A 12,042-nucleotide genomic window follows, 5' to 3' on the forward strand; every position below is an offset into this window, starting at 1 on the left:
TGCTCAAAATATTTGGTCAGAAACCTCAGCTTGAGAAGGAGGTATTGGACAGAGAAGTCACATTGACACCACATGCAGACAGCTCCCAAAGACAAACATTCCCAGGGATCTGCTGGGGGAGAACCTGGGCAAAGGGAAACCCAACACAGCCACAGCAGCACAAAGTCTTTTTACTGCCAGAGAAGCTCCATCCTCACCCAGACCTGGTGGTGAGGCCTCAGCAGCTGAAAGGGAAGAGAATGGTGGTGCCAATCCTTTCCTTGCTAATTACACACGTTTATCCGGCTGGCTCTTCCAATCTTTCCAGAAGAATCCAGGTTGTTCTCACAATTGGTTTGATTTTACCCCAAAAAAGTTTGTACAACACAACAGGACACTTTTCTCAGGTGAACATGGTTCTGCTTTTTTTTCTTTTGCTGCTTCATACTGGAGAAAACCGCTTTTCTTTGTCTTTTTTGGGTGTTGGTGACACCAAACAGTGAAAATTCTCAGCTCCCTGCCCAAATTGTGACAACATATTCAAAACCTCGAGGTAAAACCAGAAATTGTAACCAGGTGCCTGAATTTATGTTGTGTATTTCACAGGTGCTAAAAGTTTTGGAAACAACTCTGTGTGTGTGTGTCCTGAGACCCTTTGCCCTTCCCAGATCTGTCTGTGCATGTTCACCTCATAAAATATTCCCTTTTTCTCCTCTTCCCTGTGGGATCCATTTTTCTTTTCAGCACATTTGTGTTCAGTTAGCAAAGTGGAATGGTGATGGCACTGCTTAACCCACCAGCCAGCTGGGCTTGGGAATGGATCCATCCTCTTCCCATTAACTCCTCTTTAGTGCCTCCCACTGTCACAGGCTCATGGATCATCCTGCTTTATTCCAGAGGAATACAGCCATAGGATGACAATTACTGATAGAGCACAAAAGCTGGAGCTAAAGACCATGGAAAGAAGCAAACAGAACTGATGTGGAAAGAGATGAAAAGATGAAAAATTGACCGGAGAAGAAAATTGGAATGAGCTAATTTACAAAAGAAAATGAACAAACCATGGCCAGGTAGCTCTGAATAAGATTAATTGCTACACATTGCCTTCCTCTTTTGCAATTTTTATCTTATTTCAGCTTCTCTTGCACTTTTCTAAGTGGCAGTGCTGTAATCTCAGGAACTTTGATTCCATAACTTTGCCAGCTGGGCGTTGTTTGCATAAATTGCTCTGACTTTGGAACTGGGACTCAAATTCCAGCAGCAGCCGAGGATTTGCTCCATTGACTTGGATGGGTTTATTTTTAATTTATTACTCTGAGGTCAGAAGGCAGAGCTCTGGATATCAATCTTGAACATAAATAGACAATTCCCAAATCTAGACAGTAGAGCCACAAGTACCATACAGAAAAACAAAGCCAGGCAGGTGTAGAACTGTCTGGAGGGTTAAACCAATGGGGGCTGTGCATTTATTAGTAGTTTACTGTTTATTAAACAAGAACTCCAGATCCAAAAAGAACTCATTAATTGAAACCAAGTAGTGTTTAGTGAAATGGGAGCCTGTCAAAACTGGGGGGGACAATGGATCGGTCCAAATGTGAGTGCAAATTTTGTCTGGGAATTTTAAAGCGTGCCGTTTGTCATGGACAACGGATGTGCACCATACAAACTCCGTACGTCTGCCCCTGGGTGACAATAAAAAGCGCAGTTTATTATAAACCGAAGTAAAAACCAAAATTAAAAAAAAAATATCAACTAAAATCACAGTTTTGTCATTGGTATGTGGAGGTTGTTCCAAGGGCCCATCCAGAGCTCCTCCTCGTCGGACTGTGTGTGTTCACTGTGCGACTCCAAGGGCTCCTTGACTTCCTCATGGTCAACAACCGATTCCTGCTCATCTGTGCTTTTCAGTTTGGCCGCCCCGGCCTTTGTCACTACATTTTCAGCCCCTATAGTAGAGGAAAAGGACACACTGCACGGCCTGGAGTTCATTTTGTCACCGGGGGACGGTCCCTTGGACAACGTGTTCAGCGGGACGCTCTCCTCGTGCGTCACCGCCAGCTTGTCCAGTTTCTTGAACTGCTTCCCCAGCCTCACTGGGGAGGTGACTTTTAAATTGTTGCCCAGGCAGGCGCGGCGGGTGCGCACCACGGAGCCGTTCTGGGCCACGTAGACGTTGCTGCTGCCATTGGCTTGGAAGCCGGGGTTGCTCAGCCGGTTCCTCTGGCTGGAGTCGGGAGCGCTCTCCTCGCCCGTGGAGCTGGTCTCGTACTCCGGGTCCACCACCAACTTGATCCTCTTCTTCTTGGCCCACTGTTGGACAACAAAAAGAAATGTCAGGGCAACCCAGCAGTTCATTTCCCTGCCCTTTCTGTTTGTTTATTAATAACTCTCATCAGTTTCTATTAATTTTGCACCTTTCCCCTTGGGATGTGCACAGAAATGGGAGGGCCCTGAGGAGGAAGCTGCTGCATGAGAGATACCTTTAAGAAAATACTCCAAGGTGTAAATTCTAGGAAGGCCTTGGAAGTTTTCTTCCCTTGCATTGTGAATTCTGTACACTGGCCAGCTCTGCTTTGTGTGCATCACACATCCAGCAGAGAAAATCCCAGGACATACACCAGGGAAAATCTCAGGCACGGTGCTGGCAAAACTGGCTGCTTACAAAAAAGAGCAGCTCCATGTAAGGCTTTGTGACTGTTCCAGACAGGTGGGATCAGTGGAAATGCTCAGGAAGATGGTGGAGAGACCAGGCTTTAGGCTTATATAACTTAAATATTTCTTCAAAGAATTAATGCAAACAATTGCCACGCTGCTGTGACTCTGTAGTAGCAGTGATTGCTCTATGGTGAGCACACAACCCTCACTAGTTATTATAATTTATAACTGATCTTTTAAAAATAAATGCCTCCTTGCACCACACTGAAAAGAGCTATTGCCCTTCTTGAATGAATAATTCAAGCACTAAGATGCCATCACAGTTAACCCCCAGTGCAAAACACACACAGGAAGATGAGAAAAGCCAGTTTTTAGAGAAAAAATCATGCAAGGTACAAATAGGTGATTACTCTTCAGCTTTTGAGAAGTTACACTTGCTAAAAATTACTTAGATGCCTATTTTATTGTTCCTGGAAAAGGCAGACAATGTTCTTCACATGGATATATTCCAGTGGACCTATTCCTGCTTAGTTTAAGTGGGATTTACATGAAAACATTGTGTGCAGCTACAATGTTGTGTTGTGTGGGGACACAAAAGTGCGGGTAAGTGACCATGGATCGAGTTTAAAGAGATGCAAATAAAATAAAATAAAATAAAATAAAATAAAATAAAATAAAATAAAATAAAAATAAAACCACTGTACTGTGATAGGCAGGAAAGGCAAAATTTGGGAAATATAATAAATTTCCTTTCCTTTGATCCTCCTGCCTCAGCATTCCTGGCTTGCGCATCACTGGTGTTTGCAACCTGAATCCTGTGATGCAGAAACGGCCCAATGCCAGCTCTCCCAGTTATCCCCTGCAGTTTTGGGAATGTTATTTTGTTGCAATTCTACTTGTCCTCCCTGCAAACAGAGGTGACCTAGACAGCAGAGAACTCACCTGAAGATTAGCAAAAGTATTAACACAATATTAACGTATAGGATGAAAACATGGATGATTTTTAGATCTTTACATCCTCCTCCTCATCATTTGCATTCTTCCCTAAATCCCAAGTTTCATTACTCCATGAAAACAAAACTTTCTGTGTTTATGACTGACTATATCTGTAGTGTAGCGTGTGTATATATATGTATGTATATTTTTTATATATATATCCACAGGGCTGGAATTAGTTTGGTTTTCCACAGTTCTCTCCCAAGGACAGTGAAATGCTGGATCAATACATTTTGCCCTTTCCTTTTGGCTGTCTTCAGCCTGCCAGCATTGCTTAGGAAAGACCACACAGAAGGCACAGCAAACAAAGCCACTCCTCACTGCAAACCATCACCTACTGTCACTCCTCTTTAAAAGGAGGTGGAATCACCCGTGGCCTCCGACTCCGTAACTCCAGTACCCAGGGCCTCATCTGACTGGGACTGGCCGCTTTCCTGGGACACCTTTTTCCTTGTTTTCATTCCTTTCCTGTTGGTGTCGGAGCTCTGAGTCTCAGTCTCAGGGGACGTGGCAGTTTTCCCGGACGTGGCCCTACCTGAGCTTTTTGTCCCTGTGGTACCTTTGGAAGTCGCACTGATTTCACTGTCTAGGCAAGAAGATTCATTCTTACTGGCAGTGTCCTCCCTGTCACTGTCCTCTGGATCAGCCTCTTCTTCACTTTCCTCCTCGCTGTCCTCACCAGGAGCAGCTGATTGTCCTCCCTTGCCCCCTCCAGCAGCAGCAGCAGCTTTTGCAGTGGCAGTTTTAGAAACCGCCTTGCTTGAGCTACCTGCTGTCTCCTCTGCCTCTTCCTCTTCTTCTGACACCTCTTCTATGGTGTCCTCTATTTCCACACTGGCAGAGGAGGTTTTGCTCTTGTAGCTGGATCCCGAGGTTTTCTTGTAGCTCGTGTCCCTGTCGCTACCTGAGGCAGTGGAGCTCACGGATTTCTGGCTGGAGCGTTTGCCACGGGAGCTGCCTGCCCTGCTTTTCACACTGGACATTTCTGTGCTTCTCCTGCTGCTGGACTCGCTGGCCCCTGACCTGCTGTAGGAGCTCTGTGTGGATGAGCTCTTGGACAGGCTGCCATCCTCATCGCTCTCAGACTCTTCCTCATCATCATCCTCTTCCGACGAGTCCTCCTCCTCGCTGCCGGAGCTGGATTCAGAGTCCTCATCAGAATCCCCTACATCCTCAGTTTCCTCATCTGAGTCCACAGTGCTTTCCGTGGCCTCGTCCTGATCCAGGGTTATTTTCAAGTAGTCTTTGTCTTCTGACTCAGAGCTGCTGCTCTTCTCAGACTCATCCGAGGTGCGCCTCCTCCTCCTCTTCCTCCTCCTCTCATGGTCACTGTCCTCCTGCTCGCTCTCTGCCGTGATGCTGATTGAAACTCCCGACTTGGCTTCATCCCTTTCAGACCCTTCCTCTCCACGTGCCAAATCCTTGCCAAGGCCCTCCTGGAATTTCTTGGAGGTGCTGATGCGCTTCAACACGTGGTTTAGTTTTCTCATGGAGGGCCTGGCATCCGTGGATTTCTGGAAGTAGCTTCCCCTGATCATCATGGGTTTGTCCCCGTCTGCTTGGCGAGCTGACAGCAGCTTGGCATAGCTGGAATCTTTCCTACCTTTCACTTTCTGCAGGATCATTGGGAATATCTTTGCTTTCTTCCACCGGGAATGGGCAGACTCAGCTCTTCCTGGTTTGTGGGCACTGACTGTCACACGACTTATATGCATCACTCCCTTTAGCCTCCTTTTTCCCTGGCTGCTCCTAAATCCTCTTCCAGGACCACGGCTGAGGTCCATCCCAACACCTACAGGTCTCCCTTCCATTTGAGGCCCTGCTGCCTGGCTTATACCTCTGCTGGGAGGGCCTCTGACTGGACTCATGCCCTGAAAATTATGAAAATTAATTGATTACCACTTGAAAGAGAGTTATTGTGAAAACCTGTACCTTAAAACAGGGTAGGAGAAGGTGCAACATTTATTTCCCAGCATCAAAATGAACTTACCTGTTTTAGAACAGTTTTCTTACCAAAGTTATGGGAAATGTTTGGGAATTTTGGAGTTTCAGAAAGTTCTAGAATAGGCTGGAAATGCACAACTACTCTGCAATTCGGAAAACACTGAAATGTTCTGTCTTCTCATTTAATAATGGATTAAGATCTGGCACTTATGACAATTGGACTTTTTTCTCAAATTGACTTTCTTCTGATTGCCGCCGACATTTAAATTTTTTTTTTAGATTTTATTGTGAACTATATGACAAATGAGTTTAGGTACTGCTTTTCTCAGTGCAAAGTCATCATTTATAGGAAGAATATTAGTAATGGACTTTTAGAGTCCAGGGGTGCTTTTAGTTGGAAAGGACCTTGAAGCCTATCCAGTGGCATCCCCTGCCATGGACAGGGACACTTTCCAATATCCCAGGTTCCTCCAAGCCCCATCCAACCTGGCCTGGGACACTCCAGGGATCCAGGGGCAGCCCCAGCTGCTCTGGGCACCCTGTGCCAGGGCCTGCCCACCCTGCCAGGGAACAATTCCTAATTCCCAATATCCAAGCTAAATTTTCCCTTTTTCAGTCTTTAGCCATTCTTCTTGTCCTATCACCTCAGTTCCTGCTGAACAGTCCTCCTCCTGCTTCCTTGTCGGCCCCTACAAATACTGGAATGTTTCTTTATTTGGTAATGATATATAAAATGGAATTATCTAAGTGGATTTTTTTTAGAACTAAAACCAGATGTGGATACTAACAGAAACTCAGCAATTATTTTTTGTGCCTGGAAAACAAAAGGAATTTAATGCTGACAAACTTTACGGGGCCAACAACGCATAATGCTGATCTATACAAAACCCAATTCGAATCAATTCCAGCGTACAACTGATGAGCTTTGGTGGCCCTTCAAGCTCTTAAAGAGACAGAATGATCCCTCCAGAGCTGGTTCCTTACCTCCTCAGCTGCTGGCCCGTGGGGACTGTAGTAGTAGCCACCGTCGCCCTCCACCACCACCTCGCCGTACTCGTCGTACATTCCCGACGGGGACAGCAGGCGCCGGCGGCTCCCGTACTGCGGCAGCTCGTACCTGCCAGGGACACCACAGCTCCTCAGGACAGCCCCAAATGTGCTCACACCTCTCACCACACTGCCAGCACTGCACTTGTTCACATCCAGAGTGATAGGAACAGCTTTCCTCGTTTTACTCCCTCCTTTTCTTCCTTAGTGGCAACCAAACCCCAGATATCCTTCTGCTCCAACAGGCACAAGCCCCTCAGGGTAACCTGAATTTTGGGGTCTGCTGGATCAGTCAAAACCTCTCTAAGGACATCAAGCTTCCTTCAATCCACCTGATTTTTTGGGGGATCTTTCTTAATTATCATGGAATGAAAGAGTAGCTTCCATGGGATCGGTTCTGGGGAACGCCAGCAGTAATTCCTGAAGAGCTGCAGTCCAATGGGATTTATCAGAACAAGGCAGGATGGGGTTTCTTGAGGGAAATTTAAATGCCACAAGGCAGGATGGGATTTTTTGAGGGAAATTTAAAAGGCTACAAAGCAGGATGGAGTTTCTTGAAGGAAATTTAAAAGGCCACTAGGAAGGATGGTTTTTTTAGAGGGAAATTTAAAAGGCCAGCAACAGGCTGGAAAGTGGGAGAAGAAAGGATTAATCCCTGAACACAGGAGGGGAGAAGGTGATGGAAATTAATCTCCCAGGAGCAGAAATACACATACTAAGGGTATAAACCCAGCATGAGGGACAGGATGTGCACTCTGTAAGTGGAATAATGACATCCCTGAAGAAGCAGGGAGTTATCACACACCCCCTTAACCTCTGAAAAGAGTTTTGTTGTTCGTCCACGCCTTTGTGGACACAAAGATTAAAGTAATCCCTAGGTGAAGGGAAGTCCCATGATTAACTGCTGGAATAATAAACATCACCAGCCTGGAAAAGCTGCACTTTCAGAAATAAGGAGGAAAAATGGAACTATACCCGTGCTCATAACTGTAGTAATCCTGGCCATAGTATTCCTGCCCTGGATCAATTCCAGACTCCATACTCAACTCCTGGAAAAGAGAAACACTGATTGAATGCAAACAGTGTGAAAAAGGCCCAAATGTAATTACTGATTTTATTATTCTTTATTATGTAATTACTTCTTCTGACTGCAGAAATGATCCCCATCCTGTAGCACAAAAATACCAACGTCTCACATTTGCTCTTACTGCTTATTCTGGAAACAATTTTGGGCCTAAAAGATTGGAAATGGAAAGATTTGCAATTGCACTGCACAGCAAGGTGCTAAAGCTTCCAGCACCAACTGCTCAGCTCAGCTCCAGCTGCAGTAATCCATCAGCAGCTGACTGACACCAGCAAAAAATCAGCAGTTGGAGAGCAATGGAATGATTCTGAAACTGTGGGATGAAGCCAGTGGGAGCTACTGAAAGATGCTCATGGGGAAAATCACAGATCCCAGAGTGGTTTGGAAGAGACCTTAAAGCCCATCCATTCCCACCTTCCACTATCTCAGGCTGCTCCAAGCCCCACCCATCCTGGCCTTGGAAGAACCAAAGTGCAGTAAATTTAAGGTATTTAATTAAAATAACATAACTGGGCTCACAATGCCAGAACTTTGCTTTTCTAAGAGCCAGGGGGAAAAACTACCTGAGACAGACAAGTTCTTATTATAAAATGATGTAAAAACCGTTTCAAAGCTTACAGAACAATTAAGAAATGAAAAATGGTTGTACCTCTGGTCTGAGAAGAGAAGGTCTCAGCAACTGCTGTTGCTACAAAAGAAAATGAGAAAGTGGTTAATTAGGCAGCAACAATTAAAGGGCAGGTGATGGGTGTCTAAGCTTAGTAATAAATGCTGAAACCATAGGTCCTTTGGAACTTTTTTATGGCAGGGAGCTGGAGATTTCCATCCCCTGTGAGAACACAGAGCTCCTGATGCAGTAAAATCCTTGCACAGTACACCATTTATTTTGCCTAAATACAAAATCAACTTCCCAGTTTTTGTGGTGATTACCTGACATATTTAACTCAAAAACTTCTATCAGAGGACAAGAGAACGAAGTTCTGTATTTAAATAAAGAGACAAACCAGCTGTGCAAAGAGAGAAAAAAAATCAGCAAATATCAATCTTTATGATAGAAATGTATTTTGGAGAACTTTCCACTGATTAAATGAGATTGTACTGAAGGAAACTCTTCTCCCTGCTGTTCATTTCTGGAGAAAATGGTACTGCAGGAGCAGCAGACCTCACAGAGCTACAGTGAGGTCTGTGGAGCCCCATTCCTGCTGGGCAGGTGACTGGGTGTGACACTGGAAAACACACCAGGCATGGAGGGAATTCCCTGGGAAGCTCCTTCTGGCAGCTCCTTAAGCAGCAATCCCTGAGCCTGGAGGTCACATTCCTGCCACAGTGGATCTCAGCCCCCAGGGGATCTACGGCTCATAAACTCCTTGAAGCACTTTCAATTTCTGGTCTCTAAAGCACTCAGTACTCGGGAGTTCCACATACACAATCCCAGACTGGTTTGGGTTGGGAGGGAATTTTTAATTCAGCTAATCCCATCCCCTGCCATGGGCAGGGACAACTTCCACTGTCCCAGGCTGCTCCAAGCCCCAGAGTCCAGCCTGGCCTTGGGCACTGCCAGGGATGCAGGGGCAGCCCCAGCTGCTCTGGGCACCCTGTGCCAGGGCCTGCCCACCCTGCCAGGGAACAATTCCTAATTCCCAATATCCCATCCAGCCCTGCCCTCTGGCAGTCTGAACCCATTCTCCCTTGTCCTGTCACTCCAGTTGCTGTTGCAGGGTCCCTCTCCAGCTGCCCTGTGTCCCCTTCAGGCCCTGGAAGGAGCTGTGATGTCTCCACACACCCTTCCCTTCTCCAGGCTGAGCATTCCCAGCTCTCCCAGCCTGGATCCACAGGGAAGATGCTCCAGAGCCCTCAGCAACTCCATGGCCTCCTCTGGACCTGCTCCAACAATTCCACATCCTTCTTATTTTTGGAGAACAGTGCACAGAATTCCAGGTGGGGTCTCACAAGAGCAGAGTAGAGGGGACACTCCCCCACTCCCCTGCTGCCCACACTCTTGGGCTGTATGGGAAAAGCACATAGGTATAATCAATATTGGAAAGGTAAGTGGGCTCTGGCCTTACCTCTTGCTGTGCATATCCTCGCCTAGAAGTCAGAAAAAGACAAGAAATAAATTAGTATAATGCTGTGAGCCTGCACAAAGATGCCCATTACCATTCTCACTGGAGAGGGGTGAAAGAGAATGTAATTAGAAATAGAATTAGCATGGAAAGAAATACATATCTCTAATACCAAATATGTTTTTCTTTGGGTTTGCTCTGGACACAGGGATTGTTGCATGAGAAAGGTTGGAGATACTTTGGGATCTTTTCCTGCTTTAGACTGTGAATGGATGAGGAGAAATCCCCAATCCCCAAGAGCCAGAGCATCCAGAGAGACTCAGCACAGGGAAAGGGGGATTGGGAGAGGCCCTGCCCCATCCCCTCCTGCTGTGCCACCATCCACAGAGGGACCCTGTTCCCTCACACGTCTGCTCAAGCAGTGAAACAACTTCTCCTACACCAGGACTTTCTGTATCCATCAGGAATTACCCTGGAGCTTGGATTACTAATTTCTTGTACCAACATTATCATTCCAATTACACCTTTCTTAACATTTACCCAGTGTGGGGGAGGTAGATCCCGTTTTTTCTTCTATCTGCTGTTATTTTGTCACAGACTTTGTGCTTCTGATCTTATGGGGAATTCATTGTTGGTTTAATTAATTTTCTTGGAGCCATTCCTGGGCATGACCACTGCATTTATGTCTGTCAAGTTCTCTATTCTCATGTTTTGTGCCTGAAAATTGAAATGGTTTTGGCAAAAGTAGAGAACAAAAATTTAGGCCTTGGAATTTTTCTTAAGGATAAGTCTGGATTATTTTTATTATGGTTTTTAAGAAGGAAAGGGTAAATGCTCAAAATTATGTTAGGCTTAATCTAGGACACAGCCAGCAGTCATGGGGAAGTCTTTAATTACACTAAATAAATAATAAAGACCAGAGAAATCCTTTTAATTCTTTAATATCCCCATCTCTAAATCTTCCTATTAATATTCAGCACATGGAATTGATTATCAGCATTGAATTAATGCTGTCGCCTATATAATATAAACCTCATGGCCAGCTGAAATGAAGATTTATCATCCAAAGATGATCTGTGACTCTTCAAAGCCCACTTGAGGGGTGCTGGATTTAGTTTCCATATCGCCTACAACAATCTTCAGATAAAGGAGGTCTGAGGAGAAGGAAGTCTATTACTCTTAATTGCACTATATTGCAGATTTAAGGCATAATATGACTAATTCTAATTAAATTTGGAATTCAACTTTCATAAAAATAGCACCATGCTGAGTTTTGCTGATATTTCTCAAATAGTTTTGTGTGGCCATGATTAGAAGGAACAAAAAGCCCCTAAAAGACGTAAAATACCCATTCATTCACTACAGCACAAGGATCTATTCTGGCACAAAGACAAAGGTCAGGACAACATCATTTGTTTCCAGGAAGGAATGAAAGCTCTGCACAGAGGGAGGGGTTGCTTCTGGGAAATGCTCTCAGCCAGACTTCACTGCAGTCTGAGAATATTCTGTGTGGAAAGAGAAGCAAGGCCACGGAGCCTGTGAGGATGTGGGGTAACAGGACAGCCAGAACACAGAGCTGCTACTTAAGGGGAGAGACAAAGCCAGAATCAACTCATGTGGACAGGATGTGCCAACCTTTCCCTGCTAAAAGAGGTTAGAGGAACTGGGATTTGCCTAAAGCAGCATTTCCCCAATTCCTGGCACCCCAGCAGGCATTTGCTCTTCCATAACTTAAATCTCTTTTCATATCAAAAGCAAAATAATCACAAATCCCAAATACTGCAGATACTCCTCAGAGAGAACAACTACTTATCCGTTTGCCCTGGCTCCTAAAATGAAGATTTTCCTGCCGTTCAGAGCTGGAACTGAGGACAAGTTGGGAAGGAGGATGAGTAGTGATAACACCGTGCTGGGTTCAATTCCAGCTCTCCACTGATGCCATCTCTGCTCCTGCTCAGGACTTGGCCCCATCAAGGTGATGATGAAAAGATGAGAGATACAGCCAGGGTCACAGAGGACCCCAACTGACTGAATCAGACAACCTGGGAGGGCTAAATTATATATAAATATAAATTATTACAGATGTTCAACTTGCTACCAACTCCTACACTGGATCTAATCCTTTGTAGCACTGCAGAATTGCAGCACCATGGAATTGTGGAATGGTTTGGGTTGGAAAGGACCTTTATGCTCATCCTCTTCCACCTCCACCCACTTTCCACTATCCCAGGCTGCTCCAAGCCCCATCCCTTGGACACTTCCAGGGATCCAGGG

At 45.4% G+C, this 12,042-nt stretch overlaps 1 protein-coding gene across 1 annotated transcript in view; it reads right to left on the reverse strand.

Annotated features, from left to right (window-relative positions):
• Positions 1–1,465: 1,465 nt before the first annotated feature.
• Positions 1,466–12,042, reverse strand: part of PCDH15 (protocadherin related 15) — a 514,059-nt gene continuing 503,482 nt past the window's right edge. The window contains exons 35-40 of the mRNA XM_030950929.1: positions 9,772–9,793; positions 8,355–8,393; positions 7,597–7,670; positions 6,559–6,691; positions 4,074–5,501; positions 1,466–2,289 (exon numbers count right to left, since the gene is read on the reverse strand). Of these exons, the coding sequence (XP_030806789.1) occupies positions 1,738–2,289; positions 4,074–5,501; positions 6,559–6,691; positions 7,597–7,670; positions 8,355–8,393; positions 9,772–9,793 (2,248 nt within the window). The 3' untranslated portion in view covers positions 1,466–1,737. The remainder of the gene's footprint in view (positions 2,290–4,073; positions 5,502–6,558; positions 6,692–7,596; positions 7,671–8,354; positions 8,394–9,771; positions 9,794–12,042) is intronic.

Source organism: Camarhynchus parvulus, chromosome 6 (assembly GCF_901933205.1).
Source record: "Camarhynchus parvulus chromosome 6, STF_HiC, whole genome shotgun sequence".
Lineage (NCBI taxonomy): Eukaryota > Metazoa > Chordata > Aves > Passeriformes > Thraupidae > Camarhynchus > Camarhynchus parvulus.